General features: G+C 40.0%; 1 protein-coding gene across 4 annotated transcripts in view; it reads left to right on the top strand.

Annotated features, from left to right (window-relative positions):
- The first annotated feature begins 657 nt into the window (after window positions 1-657).
- map2k5 (mitogen-activated protein kinase kinase 5) overlaps window positions 658-21726 on the top strand; it is a 90171-nt gene continuing 69102 nt past the window's right edge. For all 4 annotated transcript variants that reach the window (XM_026163258.1, XM_026163249.1, XM_026163231.1 and 1 more), the window contains exon 1: window positions 658-718. In XM_026163258.1, the coding sequence (XP_026019043.1) occupies window positions 672-718 (47 nt within the window). In that variant the 5' untranslated portion in view covers window positions 658-671. The remainder of the gene's footprint in view (window positions 719-21726) is intronic.

Genomic DNA, 21726 nt, shown 5'->3' with positions numbered 1-21726 from the left:
ATCAGGCGGGAAAACAAAGGGCACTTACTTTGCATGTGATAAAATTAAGACTTATGCTGTGAGACAGCACACACAACATATTCAGGTGTAGATTAGTGCCACACTGAGGTAATTTCATTCAGATGTTGTTAGGGAAATGGATCGTTTGGGGCTGCCTGCTTACAGCTAACAATGATTAAATGAAGATGAATACGTTCAGCAGAGAGAAAGGGCTCGGTACATCGCCCAGCACAGCAGAAATGAGGTGTCCCAGTGATTTAGGGCGCAAAGATGGGAACAGATGAGTGGCATCAGCTCCGTCTCTGTGTGAAGGTCACCGTGACGCAGGTTTCGACAGTGTGAATGTTTGTTGGTAAACAAATCCATCTTGACAAAGGTCACCATTTGTTTCCTACTCTCCTTTTTTATTACTATTATCAGGGTTTGTACGTGTGCTTGAAATCCTTGAAAAATGCTTGAATTTTAATGTTGCCTTTTGAAGGTTTGAAAAGTGCTTGGATTTCAGATGTTGTGCTTCAAAGTGCTTGAAAGTGTAACTGTATTTCATTCACCACAAATAACTATCTGATTGAATAGTTTTCTTATCAGATAGAGAAATAAAATGAGTCGCAAAATTTGTATAGGTATGAGTGGCTAACATACCTGTAGGGTGCTGTTTTAATGAGTGTTTGATGGAAAACAACAATGGCGGAGTTTGCGCTCTCCAGTCGCATGATAGGTGAGTCCTAGTAAATAATTTTCCAGTACGTGTACGTTACACACGCTATTTTTAAAAAATTATGATTATTTTGCTAGCTATCAAACTCGCTGGAGAAATGACTGAAATGCACTGAGTGTGATGCAGTATGGCAGCGCTATTATGGAATATGCTGTGAACTTAGCTAACATTACTTAGCAGTGATATCAGTTACTTTGCTCAAGTGAAAGCTTTAAACATTAGCCTGATACATAACTAGCTAACTTAAGGCTTTCTGATTAACCCTCTGGGGTCAACGGACCCAGAGTCTCCATTTCAACTTGGGTGAAACGTGCGGACTTCAAACTATACACCAGTGTTTAAATTGTGTTGATAGGCCACCTAAAACCAGTGATTTTTGTTTTTAATAAAACAGTGGTGTTTACTCCGGGAAGAAACTGTTAAAACGGCATTTTCTAAGGAGAGCGCTAGCAAACACGCTTGAGTGAAAAACAACAGTTGTCACTACCCGATCCGTACCGGAAACCCGATCGGTACCCCGCATGCGCGAAAGGTTTCTACTTCCGGTCGTAGTGTTTTACGATAGTTACAGGTCAGAGTATCTGTTAAGATGTTAAGAATAACAAGTATATCTTAAAATGTTTGCAATAATGAAGCATTTCAGGTCAAATTTTAGACAAAAATAAAAAGATAGTTACGGATCAGGACTCCCCGATCCTTACTGCGCATGTGTAAAGTCTGACCGTACAAATCCAAGAGCACCTGGCTGCAGCCATTGTGGAGCTTGCTCCACTACAGGTCACTCCCCCTTTCACTCCACATAATAGCCCAATTTGGAACAATAGATATATACTGATGAACAGAAAATCTATTTTTATTCAAGATTGGTTATCAAAAGGTGTTTGGGCAATTGCCCATTTTGTAGATGAGGAAGGACATGTTCTAGGACATCAAGATTTTTGCCAAAAGTTTAATATCCAATGTTCTAAAAGTAAATTTAATCGGGTTATAAAATCCATTCCATTGTCACTTAAAAACATAGTTGTAAATGATATAATATATTCTGACATCTCCCCCAAGTTAAGGCAATTATATATAGATGGTATTCGATTTTGTGATGTTAAATGCAACAATAAGTTTCTTAGATCTTCATTAAGGAGTCTTTATTCTCCAAATTTACTTAGACGTAATTACATATTAAAAGATTTCCAAAGGGAAGAAATTGAAAAAATAAGAACTGATTATATCACCTTCCCTATCCCTCCTAAAGGGAAAGAAGTCCAATTTAAAATCTTGAATAAAATTTATCCGACAAATAGACTCCTTAGTGATAGATTCAAAATAGAAACGGGTAATTGTGTATTTTGTGAAACAGAAGAGGAGGATTTGGACCATCTATTCTTTTTGTGCAATTTTATACAAATATTTTGGTTGGATTTTCATACCTGGCTTTATTCCAGTGGGATTCAAATTACCCCATTTACCTTAAATATGATAATGTTTGGAGTGTTTTTGAAAGAAAAGAAAGCTAATTATGGTGTTAATGTGTTATTAATCTTGTGTAAGTATTTTATACATAAATGTCGCTTTTTTAAGATTAAACCAACACTGGCTCACTGGAAAAACGACCTAAACCTGTTGGTTAAATCTTTGACTTTAGTTAAAAAGAAAAAGGCTGCTTTTTTGTTTCCTTTGTAGAAGATTTTGATTTAGTGAGTTAATAATCTGTTAATTTATGTGACCCCATCTTTATATTTTATTTTCACTATATTTGAAAGTTGCTAATATGTAAGAAATGTTTATTCTCTGAATCTGTAATATATGGTGCATTTTGTTTGTATGTTTATATTACTAATAAAAGAAAAAAAAAAAAAAAAAAAAAGGTCACTCCCCCGGATATGTTACATTCTTCTCTTGGCAATGTTTGCTTTTCCTCTCATAAGTCTATAAATACCAAAATAAGATCTCTCTTTCAGGATGCAATGGTCTCTGTTCCATCAGCCATATTTTATTGGGCCAATTTTGTAACAGATATTGAATGGAAAAAAGTTTGGACTTTACCACAAAGGTTTTTCTTGACAAACAAAATTAAAGAGATTTCTTTTAAGTTGATTCATAAGTTTTACCCTACCAAACAATATTTGTCCAAATTTATGGCTGAAATAAATGTAAATTGTACTTTCTGTCAAGAGCAACCTGAAACAGTTTCTCATCTGTTTTGGTCATGTAAATTTACGTGTAAATTCTGGAAGGATTTCCACAAGTTTATTACTGACTTTGTTCTCCCTAATCTTCAACTGTACTATAAGGATGTTATCTTTGGCTATTATAATTTTAAAGACAAGGACAATGATGCTTTCTTTTTTATAAATTTGGTTTTATTTTTGGCAAAATTTCATATACACAAAAGCAAAGTCCTCGGCAGAAAGCCTGAACTTCTTGTATTAAAAATGCAACTTGCACAATATATAAGGACAATCTCCTCATCAAAAAACACGAAGGCTCTCAAGACTGTTAACATCTGTAACCGATTGAAACTGCTAACTTGATTTTGGCTCTTGCAAACTTTTGTTTATTTATGTTCCCCTTAATTTATTTTATTTTTTGTACTCACTTTTGTCTCACTGTCTTTGTCACTCTTTCTGTTCCTCATTGTACTACCACAATGTTATCTTTTATGTGATCCCTGTTTTACCTGACTGTATGTCTATAATGTGATAAATAAAGTTAAAAAAAAAAAAAAGAAAAAAAAAAGACCCTTCTCTACAAATCGGGTCTACCCGATCCGTACTGCGCATGTGCAGATGTTTTCTTCTTCTTCTGTTCGTTTAATGGCAGTGTACTCCCCAGTGTACGAGGATACCGCCACCTGCTGATGGAGCGAATAAACCCTATTATAAACTGAATTAGCGTCATTACAAACGTGTGTTAAATTTGATTTAGCGATAGTCGAGTGTGTTTATGCTTGTCTGTGAGGAGAGGATTGTTGGAATAGTGATGATGATGTGCGCTATCACTGTCAATTGTCAGTAAACACTTCATCTGGCTGATGAATCTACACCTGAGATATTACAAAGTCTGCATTATTAACTCTGTAATTAGGCGCCATTCTTCTTATTTTACGGCGCTGTTGCTCAATCTGGGGAAAAGCATGAATTTCTTTGTATACGGATTATCCATTGTTTAAATGTCCCGGGCAGTCGAAAAGGAGGCAGAGCTGTTGAGAAATGCTAGGAGCTAACTGGGCGCTAACCGCATCATTCAAATATATTGAATGTCACAAAGAGAGGAAGTGACGTAAGATTTGCGCATGCGGGGTACCGATCGGGTTTCCGGTACGGATCGGGTAGTGACAACAGTCATTGGTGAAAAAAGAAAAAAACACTCCTTCCCTATTGGTGGAAAAATGTACCATGTCGACCAATCAAAAAAATGATATGGCAACATGTGGCATTTGGTTGTTTGGGAAGAGAGGGACGTTTTAGGAGTGACCGGCGAGAGAGAGAGAGAGAGGCGGTTTTGATATATGAGAAATTTGTGAGGTTTACCGTGTTTGGAGTCTCAAGTTAGTGTGTTGTCTTGTGTAGTTAGTGTGTAGTGTAGTCATTGTTTTGTTTTGTTTTGTGTGTCAGCTCTACTAGTGAATGTGACAGTTGCTGCAAAAAAGCCACCAAAGGCAGATTGCAGTGTAAACGCTGAGTGACACACCTGCTGTCAGACCTGCAGGTTTATCCCTGTGCTGTTCTCATCTGTGTTAGAGTGGACACAAATTATTTTTTGGAGTTGCATCAATAATTTGTGTGCCTTCTTATTTGATGCAGAACACCTGATTGTTCTGTAAATAGTTTTAAATGGTTATGTAAAAAACGTCTGAGCATTTTTAGGTAAATAGTACCATATAACTTTGTTGTTTGCAAAGCTTGTGCATATTTTTAAAAATGTACAATTTCTATTTGCATTTCAAGTTATGAAAATGATTCGTTAAACATGCCTGTGGTTTTTACAGTCAAAAATATCACTTTCTACTCGTATTTTAAATTTTGTCTGAATTTAGATAAATTGTGCTGATACAGTATGTCAAAATGAGAAAATAACAGATTGGCAAGATAAACAGTTTTTAAAGGTGAAATATAGAGGCCAAATCAAAAGTAGTCAAAAACGGCCAATTATACCCTGGACCCCAGCTTTTTGGAGTATTTGAAATAATGGTAATATGAGTGATCCATATGGTCACAAAGAATAGCCACTTGTTTCTGTGCTACCAAAGTTCCCCGGCTTTCATTCAAAATGTGTTTATCTTCAGCATCTGCACATTAAACTACTTAAAACTCATAAATGTCTTCAAGCTCACACTGAGGCCTGTGGGGCACTATCAGCCGCTCAAACGGTACACACATTTATATGTGTATTTGTATATGAATATTTCATACTTTAAGGCTGCCTGTTTATTTAAGGGAGATGAACAAAATACATTGGAATTGTACATAATAATATCACAGATGATGAATTCAATAGATTTTAAGTAGATGCTTGTGCATTCTTAAAGTCTTATATGTTGAATTGAACTATGTGATCTATTCAAAGCCTCCCAGTCAGTGCTGTTCTCCATGCCTGTCTGACTGTACATGATGTTATTAGCACAAACACTTTAAAGGTGATTTACTTCAACAATAATACAGACAGCAATGTAGTTAGCAATAAAACAGTTTTATTGGGAATTAACTTAAAAAACAAACAAACATCTGTCTCCTATTTTTTGTCACACAGGAAAAAAGCATCAATTTCTGAGGAGAAGACTTATTTATTTCTTTTTTGGGGGGGTAGTTCGTTTTTCTATTTCTTAACAAAAGGCGAACAAAGGTGTTTAAGTTCACCTAGGATGATTTGTTTTAATTTTCACATGGTCTTACTGAGGTGATGCGAATTGAAACATGCATTCTTTTTTTTGGGGGGGGGGGGGGGGGGGGGGCATGTGCTGGAAAAGCTTGAAAGGGGACCTTGAAAGTGCCTAAAAGTGCTTGAATTTGACCCTGAAAAAGGCGTATGAACCCTGTATTATTATTTTTTAATCTTTCATCTAGGGCTGCACGATTAATCGTTAGAAAATCGCGATCTCGATTCATACTTATGTGCGATCTCATTTCCAAATGACAACGATTAAAAAAAAAAAAAAGAAAAAAAAAAGACGATGACGACGATTGTACCGCATTTTGATCCGGGACGTAATCTGCATGAAAACAAGCGCTCACTCTTCCTGCTCAACAAATGACAAGGGCGGAGCCTTATACCACGTGATACAGAAGCTGTGCCGTGTGATGCTTAAATTAGCAGGGAAAAAACAACGGACAGCACGTCAGGGATGACGAGAAAGTGACAGGAGAATCCGTCCCGGTCAACCACCCAAACATCAATAACGGGAACCTTATACAGCGCTTCCCTATACACGTCCAACTCCCGCAGGCACAAAGAAATTACGGAGGCTATCACTTAACACCTGACCAAAGATATGACTCCCATCAACACTGTGCAAAACGAGGGATTTAGGAAAATGATCAACACCCTAGACAAACGCTACACAGTGCCGTCCCGCAACTATTTTTCTATTGTTGCACTACCTGCTCTATACACGCAGTGTCGAGCAACGGTGGAGACGGAATTTCAAGCAGTACAACATTTTGCGGCAACAACAAAACGTGAGACATTTGTTGTTTTTATGTTTATTTATTGTTTTTATGTTCAGTCTCAACTGTTACGAAGTTGATGTGGAGTTAATAAGTGCAATAAATATTTATACTGGAAAAGAAAATCGTGAGAGAATCGTGATCTCAATTCTAAGCCAAAAAATCGTGCAGCCCTACTTTCATCCCCTTCACTGTCATGTACTCACTCTCTCCCATCTCTGGCTCCTGCCCGACTTCTTTCCACACGTTCATTGTCTGCCTCTCTCTGTAAAGAAAAGCGCAGACCGCGCTATTATCAGCGCTCAGACGCCTCCAACCTGATTGCACTTCCATGGGTGGCTACGCTACAGCTGTCTCTGGACAGCAGCAGGTACCCAGAACTGCATGCCAGCAGAGATGGGCACCCATTTCTCCAACTGGCTGCTGTTGGCCCTCTGCCTGCTCGTCACCCTGCGTGCAAAGCTAGCCAGCACTCATCCCCCGCTCCCCCGTCAGCTGTGCCACCCTATGCAGGAGAGGAAACTGTCACACTCCCTCAACTGAGTAGACGGTTCATTCAAAAGCACCTGGCCAACACTTATGTTCAGTGAAGAAAAAAACATGCATATAAAATGTTCAGATGCAAGCTAGCTGTGAGAGAATGTTTGGTGTAGAAGGAAACGAGCGAAAAAAGTTTAATTTTGTGCCTCGAAGCAATTTTCTGCTCCTTGGCACTACTTGCTTTTTCTGCCAATATGCTTCAGTTTGTCTCCCGAAGCCAAACTTTGCACTTAAGAGCACAAATATCTGTTTTTCTGTCTCGTGCGGGGAAGTTTCTTTGTTAAACCCTTTGTTATAATTAATAAAAAGTCAATGTTACACAGCGGAAAAGCGCAGGGGAGAGAGTGGGGAAGAAAAGTGGCGGAAAAGGAGGCGGTGAGGGAAACATATTTACTGACATCCATGGGCTGTCACCGCTCTGATTAATGGTGGCTGGAATCCCTGCCTGGTGAAAAGGTGTTGTTGGGGTGTAGAGAAAGCCCGGGCTCTGACCCAGAACTAATAGCATTCGACTTGAACAAGCTGTCCAACCTGAGAGAGTGAGTTTCTGCTGCTGCCAGTGTGCGCTGCAAAGAAGCTGAAATAACAAAAGTCAGAAATGTGGAGGGGGTAGACACTGCATCTAAGTTTACACTGCAGCCTTTGAACTTGGAACAGCTGGCCTCAATGGCGCGTGCCTGGCCTCACTTTGGTCCTAACTTAATACATGAGGAATAGTTCCTCAAGTTTTGAGCAACAAATAAAAATTTGGGATACTTGGGAATTAATCATTAGACACCATCTGAGGCTGAAAGAAAAGGTGGTTTAAATGCAATAACATGTAAACGTGTAAAGCCTGATTCTGAGAACCAGTATACAAGATTAGTTGAGAACTATACTTTTTATTGCACGGCAAAAATACATTAAGTTCACAGTTTCACAGATAGGCTGTATTGAGACATGGTGCTTAAATGTTGATTCACGTTGATTCACATCAAGTCAATTCTTTTATTATTTATTTAGCCCCAAATCACAACAACAATGGCCTTAATGAGCTTTATACACTAAGATAAAGACCATACAATAATACAGAGAAAGTCCCACGCAATCAGAGGACACCTATGAGCAAGCAATTGGTGACTGTGGGAAGGAAAAACTCTCTTTTGAAAGGAAGAAACCTTCAGCAGGACTAGGCTCAGGGAGGGGGAGTCATCAGCCAGAACTGCTTGGGGGTGAGGGGACAGGACAAAAGACATCGTGGAAGAAATGAAAAAAGTGAGTTTTAACTTTTCCAGTTATGTGATTAGACATCCAATTTTGGTTAAGCCACGACTTTGACTTTGGCCACGAGGGCTCTTTTGTATGCTGTTGACATGAAAGTAGAATGTGGGTTGTCTTGCTTAAATAAGCGAGGCTTTATTTAAGCAAGGTTACATCATCTGCATACATGGTTCAGACCTGTGCCATCCATCCTAAATGGATCATACTAATATCTGGGCTTTTTTGTTTGTTTGTTTTGCATTGTCGATTTTTAACTTATATTTTGGATGCGTTTTCCAGCATTACAGTAACTCCCACTACAGAATTGTATCTGATTTTAATGCAGTGCTCCCTGAAGGGTCACAGCGATTCATTAGTCGTGGTTTTTTTGGCCTTGAAATTTCTCTTCTTTTGATTCTTTTAATGCTGTTATGTACCGTATATAATGAAATCCTCTAACTCTCAGCTCTTTCATGTTGAGACATATTATTCTTAATTTGCTAAACAATTTGCCCTCACAATCTTCAGACTGACAAACCCCCTCCCCGTGACAGTCTTTTTGCTTGAGAAGATTCCCTACCAATTGAAATGACGTGAAAGTAGCAGCTGTGTCCTGGTTGAATTCTCTAAATGCTGAGAAATTGTGCTTCATTGCTTCCTTTCTTATGTCCTTAAGATCCCGATGAATGGGTCATCCTTTAAGAAAGAAAAGGAGATAATTAAGTTTGCCAGACTAACAAATACTGTACTTGTATTCTCTTAGTTACAAAGGCTACAATGTATTTTCCTGCAGTTGCAGTCCTGAATTCTCTTTCCTTGACCTCAGCGAGTAACATACAATGTGGAGTGTTTAGGAAAAGACAGAGAATGCAATCATTGTTTGTTTGTTTTGTTTTGTTTTTTTTTTGGGGGGGGGGGGCTATTTAAATTCAATCTCAGCCTTGCAGGGATATTATTTTACAGTTAGATCGATGTGTTTTGAACAATGACAGCACCACAGAGTATTTTAAGTCAAACAATCTGCATGGGATTTTAGTACCTTCAGCTTTTATTTGAGGATCTTCTGTTCTTTTTCATCCTTAGATTTACTATGTTGAATCACTGCCATGTTTGCATTTCTACTTGTGTGCTGTGTGAAATTGAACTGTTCATGTTGGTCTTGGAGTTTCTTTTGCTGAGAAGCAGGAACAGAAGACTTGAGAACCAAATCAGAGTCTGTGCACGGGCTCTAAGAGCTGCGGAAATGAGAAAAACGGCAGCTGAGCTATTATATAAGGAAAATAAGTGAGCTGGTTACAGTTACAATCAATTTATGTTTGTTTAGTCCTATATTACTATCAAACTGATCCATCACCATTGTTGAAGTCTGATTTGAACGTTAGATTACAGTGTAAGGTAACGCAGTACTATATGAGGCATGACTGTGGCCAGATCTTTGACCCCAAACCCAGAACCAGTGCAGACCGCTCCTGATTTTTTCCACAAAGAAGTATTTCACACAAAGGTAACTTAACAAAGGGCATTAACAGAGCTCTGGGAGAATGCATGGGTCGTGGAGAATTGTCCACAAAGATGAGAAGCGACTGGTCCAGATTGCTTGATTTTACAGAAGCAGATGTCCAGGAGCGGTTTGGGTCCACAGGGTTATGACTGGAGTAGTGAGTATTCAGTGAGGGTCCAGATTATGAGGTTGTGGGAACAGGTGAGCATTCAGCAGCAGGTCCACTTCCACAGCCAACGAGGAGATGGAAGTGGAAGAAGAAGGAATGTTAAATTACATAATACACAAATCCTAAACAGTCAATGTGATATTTTTGTCAATCCCTTTAATTAAAACCAAAATCTGCACTTCGGTTACATGTTGATTGTTTGACCTGTCATTAAACCTGTTGCCTGTTAATCTAACCAGCTGTTGTGAGGTGTCTCACCATGATTAGGGTTTAAGGACTTGATATGGGTTAGTGTCATGAAATTTAAATTGAGCTTATAGTATTTTTTTAAAGATATTTTTGAAATTTTTACAGTAATATGAGGTAATGGGGTTGCATTTACTGTTTTTAGGAAATAGGTGAGTATTTCAGTAAATGCACTATTATGTGGGGTATGATGCCACTGCCACCCCTACAGTGTAATGTTTTTGAACAAAGCACTGGGACTGTTCCATTTCTGCATTTTGTCTGAAGGCATTAAGTGAGGATTAGGACTTGGGAAGTGAAAGTAGCCGTAGCTACCTCCCTGTTCTCCTCTTAAAAAATGCCACATAAAAAGGGTCTTCGCTTCAAATAATCTGCAGCATACTTGCCAGGAACATCATCCTGCCGAGGCTGTTTCTTTGCTGAGGGTAACAGCAAGCCCAACAGCTGGGACATAATGAAGCTTTCAGGCACTTGTTCTCCCATCGTGTAGCACCAGCCCCTGTCTGCTTCCACCAGATGTTCCCTGCTTTCCTTCCAAAAGGCTCTGCTGCCAAAATGGGTACGGAAACCAGCTAACTCCACAGTCAGTTCATGATTGTAGGGTGATAGTTGGGTTAATTGCTTGTTTCGTGTCTACTGGGCGATGCCCTGCCACTTTGTTGTCATCTTGTATGTAGCTGGGAAAATTAGTTTGATGGTAACCCGAGCTGCTGTTGTCGGGCTCTTTGGTCCGGAGTCAGCTGGGAGCAGATAAACCCGATGCTATTGACTTACTTTCGGGGGAGCTGCCATTATGAATGACTATTGTCTGAGTTTTGATGGAGGACGTGTCACTGTGTGTCCTAAAAAAGCACACAGTCCTCTTTGCCACCAAATCAAATGAAGATGTTAGGGGGACATGGGTGTGATTGAGCACTGATCAGATGCTGCTCACCTCCTCGGAAAACTCGGGAATATCTCTTCACCAACCGCACAGTTGTATGCTCAGGAATCTACCTGCAATGAAAAAGAGGCCTCTGAAACCTTATTAGAGGTTCAAACAAGTTTATATCTGCATGTGTTTGGACATTAGCAAGCTCTATATGCAAACAACCAAATTTCAGGTTGAAGAATTGGTCGAAATGTATGGCTAGTTTCAACTCAATGCCTTCTGAAGTAACAAAAACACAATTCTGTTCCCTTTTGTGCCTGGGTGTGCCGTTCTGCAGTGCATTTCCTGTTAATTGCTTCGTCTGATGTAACCCTTGCCAGTGGAATCATGTTGCAGGCTCACAGAATTAATTGAGACTAGATGTTACATATGTAATTAAATGAACTCGTATCATTTATGCTTCGCTCGGTTCCTGTTAAACTGGTAGCACTCGAACCTCGCTTTTCTTTGGGGCAAATGAAGAAATCTCTATGGGCCATCCTGTCACTGATCAATGCACATTTAGATGTTTAACATCTGGCAAGCCACTGGAAAGTGGCTTCTATGGCAACACTGCGTTGCCATCATCCTCCCATCATTAGCTTTCACCATTGCCCCAGGGTTCATAATGTCGTTAGAGATGCAGAAAAGTGGCGTTACATGGCGTTTCCCAGCTCCTTTTATTGAAGAAGCCTGCTATGCAGCCTGCTTGTCCTATTCCACGGACACCACAGGGAAATAAGACATGACGAGAGCGCACAGACGCGAGGTTTAAAATTTCCTGCATCAAATCTATTTTTTGGGGTGGGGGTGGTGGATTTGGCAAACAAACGGGGTCACACAAGCTCGTGGAAAAAGCTTTTACTGCAATGCTGTAATTTCTGAGGGTGCTTATGGAAAGTGGACTATAAAGGATTTGATGTTGTTGACCCTGTTGGCGCGTGCAAAGATCAGTTCTGTAGATTTTCGGTCCCTCTTTTACACCCAGAGCCTCGGTCCTCTACATTTCCTACTATCTGCCCATCGCTGCACTAGTTTTAATCGAATGTGCAGTCAAAATGATCAGCCACAACGACTGAAATTATGTAGTTGTAATTACAAACAGATGGGAGGCTTTATTTGCACTTAAGGCGGTGGTGTGCATGGGAAATGCAGTGTGAACAAGAATAATTAAGAAGTTAAAGTCCTGTTTTTGTTTTTTTTGTGGGGGGTTTTCCCCAAGTTGTGTTTAAATATCAACACTACGATGTACATTTGTTTTAAATTAACAGTATATTAATGCTTGGCCTGGAGCAGCCCTCACCTTCAAGCCTTTACTGAGAAGATATAGATTTTTATTCTATTTATATATTTATTTTCTGAGACTTCAGTGTGTTTATTTGTTTTGGAGGAAAGCAGTGTGTTAAAGTTGTGGTGCCCCATGCAGGAGATGCTTCCTGATACCTGAGGACTCACTGGGGAGGAGAAAGCAACTCATCAATCGAGTCACATATCACTTTCTGCTTTGTGGCCTCTTTGTGGCGCATATAAAACACTGTCACACAATGGGCACTGCTAACATTTAATATAACGACAAGTTAGACAAATGCATGCTCATTTTGCTCCTTTATGTGGAACTCTCAGGGTTGGCCTTATCTTATGCGGTGTAAAGAACACTGCAAACTCTAGAGGCTGCTAGTGGACTTCAGACTGCATTCAACCTATTAATGAGAGCAATTATCAATTAACTTAAAACGGGCCATTTTTAATCGTTAATTTGGATTATGTGCACACATGTTTTGTGGAGCCATATGGAGCACTTCGTATTTTCTAAACATTCGGATATCTTAATTATGCAGCTTTGTTTCGGAGTGCTTTAGAGTAGCTGCTTCATTGCTCAGACTCCAACTGTTTGCAGTTCACTTGCTGTCTGTGTACAACAGAGGTCACCAGAGGCTGCTCCTGCACGTGAAACCGGCACATCTGCTACGTCTTGAGCTGTGAACCGAAGTTCCCAAAATGTGTCGCAGTTGTGTTTGTTTGTTGTGTAGTGTGTGGGGTTTTTTCCCCCTTCAGCTACCATTCTGATTCAGCAAACCTGCAAGCGCAAGACTGCTTTATTTACGATGCTTGATTTTTATGTATGACAGTTTTGCTGAGAAGAAGAAGAAGAAGAGGAAGAAGGGAAAATGTTCCTCCTCCCCGTCACCCCCGTGTTTCCCCCTATTGATTTTGGAGCTTGGTTGATGTGACTCCGCGCCAGAAGTGTCACTTAGATGAATCACTGTTAGCCCAAGCTGGCACAGCTCAGCACTGGTGACAGAAGGAAGAATTCCACGTGGATCAAATAAATACAGATGTGAAGTAATTAGATGTATTCCCAAGAAGACCATCGCGGGGATGTTAAAGATGGTAGGGATCAGCATTCCCACCATGGTAGCTTTTATCAGTTTAAACAGGAGCAGGAACTAACTGGGTCACAGCCCAGGAGCTGACTTTTATGTTGGAGGGTTGAGCAATAGAGGTGGGCGGATCCATCCTATTATCGATACTAATGCTGCTATTGGTACTGAATCGATAATAATAACGCGATAGGATCAATACTGTTTTTATCCTCTAATTTCAATCTTTAGCCCAATGAACTGTGTTAAAATAATTATTGAAAATGACAAAATATACCCCGAGATCATAATTTAGAGTAGCACAGCACTGGTTAGCAACGAACGGGCTTTCAAATTTGTCATATTAAGCAAACATTATGTTAACAAATCAAAAAGTTTGTTATGGAAAAAGTATAAAAGCATAACTACAGCTCACGAATTAGTATTGTATTGTATTGCTAAACCTGGCTTTATATTGAGTTTTTTTCACTGATGGCTACATTTAACCTTGATTCAAATAATATGAGACAGACTCTTATATTTAATTATTTTTTTTTAACAGAGTCATCCTGCAGGGCCTGACAGAAAGGAACAAAACACATTAAAACGCGTCAAACTCTAGGAAATGTCATTGCAAAGAGAAAGATATGGACCTGTACCCAGCCTACGTATGGCATTTCTATAAAGTCAAACAAAGGCCGTAATCAATTAGATTCCAAGAATGAAGCAAAGTACAGTATCCTGATGGCCCTGAACAGATTGGATTTAGAGGAAAAATGCTATTGCTTTGGTAATATTGCGCTGTAATATTGTGAATGGGGCACCGCATCTGGGGTCGGGAGGGGGCCCTCCACCAATTTATGTAAAACACACTTTGATCTTCAACCTAAAAACACATTTGAGAAAATCGCTGCTTTTAGTGCAGCATCTCATAACAAAGGCGGTGTACATTTGCCACATAATACTGCCATTACAATTAATGCCACATCCCTGTGAAATTGAACCCCACTTTTTTTTCTTTTTTTATTCCTCCTCTCGCAATTATAGGCCCCTTCAGGAGGGGACGTATTTATGTCCGGCAGTTAGCAATGCATTGATTTAATACGTTTCTAATCAGGACATGCAGCTCCGGGGCCTAAAATGTTAATTTTTCCTGCTGCTTACAAAGTAGCCTTTGATTTTCTGTCATGCCAGTAATTACAGCATTTTGCCACTAGACAGGGGGAGAGCTTTGTCTCGTCTAATTATGAGGTAATCATTGCTGTAGTGCCAGCATGTTGTTCTCACCTTTTTTTTTTTTTTTGTTAATACTATTTTGATTTTATTTTTACAGCTTCCAGCTATTACCTTCCCTTCACTGTGACACAGTTAAGACTGTGTGTGTGTGTGTGTGTGTGTGTGTGTGTGTGAGTGAGTGAGAGAGTGTATATCTGGAGTGTAGTAGCCTAGTGACTGTAATTGTTGTGGTATGGGTGCTGTTAATTACTGGAGTAAACGGTTGAATCACGGCCAGGGCCCTTTGTGGCTGCAGAGTGGCGGGCAGCAGAGGAGAGAGACAGAGGGCTGGAAAATTGTTTTTACCATCTGGGGACCGAGGGATAGAGAAGGGGAAGCAGAAAGGAGGAAAGTGGGAACAGCAGCAGACAGAAAGGCCCAATTGGTGGCCAGAGCCTAAGGGTCTGGGGGTCCATATGGAAGGCAACACTTTGCCTTGCACTTTATTGCACACCTTGCTGTTTTAATCAATGGCAAGCCTGTTCACAGAGCCTAAAGCTGCAGTGGTTGTTTCTCATTGTCATAGCACTGCTTCCACTTTTCCTGCTCCACTACGCCCCAGCACGCCTTACCAAATCTCCGAGGAGCTGTGCGGCAGCACTTTCCAGGTCTCTCTCTCTCTCCAGAAGTGAGAAATGTTTGCACTTTGTGTGAGGTTAAAGCTCCTCTTTGGTAATGATGATTTGATACGCTTTAGGCTCCTGCCTGTGCAGCTCTAATTTCCCAGCAAAGCGGGATAAGAACGGAGACGCCCGCTGCGCTTGGAGTCGTTTCTTAAAATGGACGACACCATTCCATCTGAATTCCATTTGAGTGCTGAACATAATGGGATTAGGCTACAAAAGGCGGCGAGACAGTGGGATATGTGCTAATAACGCCATAAAAGTGCCAGTCAGCAGTGGGCTGGCTCCCTTGAAACCCCACACTGGTTGGAGGCAGTTTAAGCACGTGGTGAGGGATAAAGGCCTGCGTGGGGGGTTGAGTGTTTTATTTTATTACAGAACTCTTGCAGGAACATCAATATTGTATTAAATTAGTTCACTTTTGTGAAAAACAAAACAAAACCCCAGCACACACAGAAAACAGGTGAAAGGTGTTTCTCTAAAGTAGACCCAGTGTGTTACCAGGAGCATCTGATATTGTATAATTACTGTAAAGGACATTCAAATGCAGATTCCCTCTGTTTGAGCTGAGCAACTCCACACTTCAGCATATATCCCTGCATAATACTGGAGTCTAGAAAACCTCAGCTGGTCAGTAAACTGGTCGGGTTAGATTTCTTTTTTACAAATATAATGTCGCGTTACTGTAATATAATCACTTAAATCAGGTAATGAGTAAAGTAACAGATTACTATTAAAAAGAGAAATTAGATAACTGACAGGACTTAGTGCTGCTGAATCTTTGATTTGATTTTATTTTTTGCTGTGTTTTACTTGCATCTATTTGTGAGTGTAAACAAAAAAAAATGTTATTTTATTTTATATGCTGGAATATGCAGAAAATAGGTTTAAATGTTAAACAATTTCTTCAATCAAAGACTGTTGCACATAATTTAATTTTTGCTTGATGTAATGTGCATACAGTTAAAAGATTAAAACTAATAAAACAAGTTTTTAAAAAGAGACTTTTTCATTTGATTATTTGATTTTATATGATGGATTATGCAGAAAAAATACAATATTGATTTGTAACTATTCAGCTTGTGTATCATGTTGTTAAAAAGTAACTAAGTAATAAAGTAACTAATTACTTTTGAAAATAAGTAATCAGTAAAGTAACTGGAGAAGTAATCATTAATTAGTAACTAATTACTGTTTTCAAGTAACTTGACCAACACTGGTTGTCAGTTTATTTTGTTTTAACGTTGTAAACTCATGAAAGGGAATCACACTAATGACTCCAAACTTTTGAAAATGGCAGCAAAAACATGTAGAGCCTGGATCCTGTTCAGCTGTCAACACGTTTCCTCTGCAGCAACAAAAGAGACTGCAACAAGGGGAGGTGTTTGTGGCAAAAACACCTATTCAACTTTCCAAAACTGCGTTGGTGGGAGATGCATTAACAACATTTTAGCTTAAAACTGATTCCATTGGTGTGGGTAACTGAGACCCTGTTTACATGTAGATGATGAGGTCACAAGTTGAAAGTTAAGTTAAGAAACTGGCAGCCTTTTACTTTAAGACAGGGATGCCAAACACATGGCCTGGGGGCCAGAATCGGCCCGGCAAAGACTCCAATCCAACCCAGTGCACCACTTTGGAAAATGTGAAGGAGGGCAAGGAGGACTTTTGACTTTTAACTCTAACTCTACTCTTTTCTGTTAAATGTAAATGTCTTCATGCGGACAGAAAAGGAGAGTTTCACTGTTCTGGCTCACCTCAGAGCGGTGTGCTGTATGTGGCCCATGATGTTAAATGAGTTTGATATCCCAGCTTTAAGTCTTTAAGGATTTACCCCCATATAATTTCAATAATAGGATAAACTAACAGAGTTTACGTAGAGGTAAAAAAAACAACAACATTTTTTGTAACCAGGCTGTAAACATGCTTGCAATATTAACATGAGAGTGTGAGGAGACCGACTGTGTTTTGAGAGCTCGAATCGCGCTGGATCTTTCACTCTTGATCATATTACCTGGGAGGCATCTTAAAATTAAACATCAGAGATAGAAGTTTTATTGAGGCTTAGCTTTTAAAAATGTTTGAAATAACCTACATTTTATCTACCCTGTGGAGAGACTGCCTTTTTTGCGCACAACAAACCAAATCATCCCTAAGAATGCTGACTGGCGTGTGCCGACACAGCTGCATGATATCATCCAGATGTCTGCATTGTGCAATTAACAGCATGTTCAATGGAAACAGTCCCGTATTATGTTTTCCCTACAGAAGTCAGACTGCAACAGGCTGCACTGACACCATTGCTGCTGTTTGGCTCTTTCTATTACACCCTCTGTCGTTACTTGGATTTGTGATTAAATTTAGCAAAGTGCTGCCGATAGCCGAATTGTCCAGCCACTCTCAATTACTGTCTGGGGAAGGTACCTGAGAAAGCTTAACACAGCAATTAACAACTTAATTAAGTGCCACAGCCATTGTGGCATTTCTGGAGCCATGCAACAAGGGGCATATTGATTGCAGGGGATTGCCAGTTGGTCCCCAATTGATCGCCCAATCGATTGGCTTGGATAGGCACTCCTCAGTGACTCAGGGAAAGGAGTTGGTGTGTGTTGTGTGTTTTGTCTCAGAGGAAGTAGCCGTCATGCCACTGCATGACACACTGATAATGACCTGCCAGACTGGCTGCGTGGCCCCTACCGATCCCCCTGAGTGCAACACACGTGTCTGGTGTCAATCATTCACTCGCTCACTCACTGTCTCTCTCGCTCTTTCACATAAACACACACAAACCGAGGCCTCGGGTCTCTGCCTGAATCCTAAGTAACATCTGCAGTCTATTCATTCTAAATACACCTGACAGGGATGCAGTGACACAAGCGCAGGCATAGCAGAATGGATTGAAAACACTAGATACAGGTATGATACCTGAAATCACAGATACATGTTACTATTAATTTCTATTGGGATGTTCAGATTATGATTAAAATTAGGTCAGAATATCAGAGGCTTTTCAGTAAAAAAAAAAAAAGATCCAATGGATTCTGTTGGAAGAGTAAAAACAAGCAAAAAATGACTGAACAAGGATGCACCAGCCAGCCTGCACACATTCACACAGATCCAGTGCTCCCCGGGGAGCAGTTGGGATGCAGGATGGGGGCTGGATGTTAGTGAGGGGTGAGGGGGAGGGTGAAGTGGTGGTAAGATGTCAAATAAAATGTCATCTCTTATTGTGTCAATGAAGTAATTCCCTTTTAAAGGCTTGACCCTTCGACCCTGGAGGAGCTCGGCCAATTGCCCAGTGCAGCCATGAGGTGATAACAAATGACTCAAGCGAAGGGGGATGGAGGGGGGGTGCACGGTGCGCAATGCTGGACTCACCCTGGGCCGGTCTCGCCAAATAGAGGATGTGTCCGAATCAATTACAAACCACTTACTCTTTCAGAATCACTCATCCTACAATTTGGTTAATCTACAGAATGTAAAATGCCTTTTTATTATTATTATTATTTTTAAATGATTATTGAACCATTTTATTTTCTTGGGTAACTCTTGGGTAAGGTCCTACTAATTAGCAAGCACCCTTTCAGTTGAACCTCATAACACTCTGTGCATTAGTAGTTTCTCATTTTGCCACTGGGGGGCAGTATTATATGGATGAACTTGAAGGCTGCAACCATTGAAAAACTCTAATTCCTGCTTTGGGACTATGCAGCCATGCTCTGTGGATGGTCGTACAACACGCGCTGTAATGTTACTCGATTTTGAGTGAAAAAAGTGTGTGTGTGTGTGTGTGTGTGTGTGTGTGTGTGTGTGTGTGTGTGTGTGTGTGTGTGTGTGTGTGTGTGTGTGTGTGTGTGTGTGTGTGTATTTGTGCATGTCAGAGTGGTTGACAGGCTCAGCTCTGCCCGTACCCGCTGCGGTTCCGAGGTGCTCAACTTATGACCTGTAATTACATTGCTACTTTGCTCTCAAATCTCAATAGAGCAGGTTGGTCTCAGACACTTCAATTACCAGTCCTCAATACCTTGCTCTCACATTCCCAGCAAAATCATAATGATAATCCAGGGAATGGACTGATCCAAAGTTTATTGCACATAACATGGAGAGAAAGAGACAAAAGATATGTTGCAATTAAACAGCAAAGAAAAAAAAGGATATAGGTGTTATTCTTATTGTACGGTTTTCCTAGTTATTGTTAAGCATGATTTTCAGGGGGGAAAAAAGACCTGTAACCCCTCTTCACAGATTTGTAAATTCTAGTATCCATTTAAACAGGAAGACTTTTCAATACTTAAAGAAGCGCTTGTGAAAACAGCACGGCAAGGCCAACAACAATACCCCCCACATGTCCCACAGATTCTTTGGAAGCGGTCTGCATCAATTTGCATTCAAACTTGTTGTAAAATAGAGAAGAGCAAAAGATCTATCTATTGGGGCACATTTGAAGGTTGGGTCCAGGTCGCATATGTTTGCCCTTGCATAGTTCTGGCACATTGTGGTGTAACGGAGCCTCAGCTGCAGGATTGCAATTTTTAATGAAAAAGTGGGGGCCCCCCACATCCAGGTAAGACCCCTGGAGGTTGTATTTCCAGGGCTTTGTTGTAACCCACAATGAGGCTGTGTGGACGAGCGCACGCATGTACACACACAGACACACGCGTTCGCGCTCACGCACGCAGATTTAACCCAACAATGATGATGGCTACAGCAGTGGCTGATAAACACTCATGTATTTCCCTGAAAAAAAGCACATTTTGGATGTATCCTTGATCATCTGAAAGACTCTATCAGACATTAAATATTAAATGTCTCCAAACTTTCATTAAGTATATGAGGAAACAGCTGAGGTTATTAAATGCCCACCAAATACAACTTTAGAAATGAAAGAATCGCTGTATTTTTTATTTTTTGGTGAAAACATGAAACAGGCAGTCAGATATTTTAAGGTTCTTTGTGGGCATTCTTTGCAGATCAAGGACAGTCTTATTGCTATTACCTATAAAATATTTAAATATTTTCTCAGTGGCATAATTATAGTCATTTTTTGTACTCATTTAGGCTTAGTTCAAACATCTTCAGTGGATTTCATCTGTTATGGTGAATGGTACAAAATGAATCTGTGTTACTGAGCACTGATTTAAGCTTACAGATAGACGTACTTTACCGTATGTATGCGATCACATGTATCCAAGACGCATCTCTGAGTTTCACCTGCAATAGAAAAAAAAAATGCAAGGAAGCTCATCAGTCAATGAGCCATTGAAAGTGTTTGCTCAGCTGTTCAACTGGACGGCTGATCCTAACGGCCTGAAATAGTCTGCCTGGAAAAAAAAAGTGCAAATTACTGGCAAGCATAGCAGTGGTATAATCTGTCTTGCGTCTTATAAGAAACTGAGCTCAAATCTGTGCTCTTGTTTCCAGCCAGCTGTTTATTACCATGCGGGACTTACACACACACACAGAAACACACAGAAACAAACACAGATCTTATCTCAGCAGAAAGATTATATTCCTATCATGAGCCAACTCCCCCCCCAAACAAACAAACACAAATCTGCTGTTAGCAGTAGTACCACAGGGCGTACTGTACCTGGTGTTATACCTATCAAACTATAAATATGATTAAAAAAAACATTGCAAATCAGTTTACAGTAAGGACAGCAGGCAGCAAGCTAACAGTCATCAGAGACCTATTACAAAATGTACTAGCAGGATATAGTTTTTAAAAAAAGATGTAAGTGATAAATAATTAAGAGTGTGAATGCTATCCTCTTTTGTTCACTTCATTTCATTTCAATGCAGTTTTACTCATACAATGCCAAATCACAACAACAATCACCCAAAGCACTTTACATTGTAAGATAAAGACTACTATAATAGAGAGAAACCCCCAACAATCAAACAACCCCGTATGAGCAAGTTTGGTGACAGTGGAAAGAAAAAAACGTCCTTTTAACAGGAAGAAACCTCTGACAGAACCAGGCTCAGGGACGAGAAGCTCTCTAGTTATTGAGGACCTTTTACATGAGGAGAAAGATCTTTCTAGTCCCTGTCAGGACTCTTGCTGCAGCATTTTGGATCAATTGAATGTTTTTCAGGGAGTTTTTTGGACATCCTGATACTAAGGAATTACAGTAATCCAGAAGCAATAAATGCATAACTAGTATATGTACGATTGTGCAAGACAGCAATCGTACATATTTATTTTTACACATGAATCTCCCCTTTGCTCATCGGAAGCCACGATGGGCCAGAAAACACACAGAAATGTTTTTAAGGATGGTAACACTGAACACTTTCACTCACAATAACAGAGCAGACGTCCCTCTTTATGTGGGACAACACAGCATTTGTATTGCTTGTCCCTTCCGTCCCACTTCTAGAGACTATGTCCCACATTTTTGCCGGCTCTCAAGGACGTGCACTTTTCTAAAGTCTGGATTGCATCAAATGCATGCAAAGGGACGGCTTTTTATTAGCCTGTG

This window comes from Astatotilapia calliptera, chromosome 1, assembly GCF_900246225.1.
Source record: "Astatotilapia calliptera chromosome 1, fAstCal1.2, whole genome shotgun sequence".
Classification (NCBI taxonomy): Eukaryota; Metazoa; Chordata; class Actinopteri; order Cichliformes; family Cichlidae; genus Astatotilapia; species Astatotilapia calliptera.
Note: the sequence above shows the minus strand (reverse complement) of the source record. Positions and strands in the feature narration are given on the sequence as shown.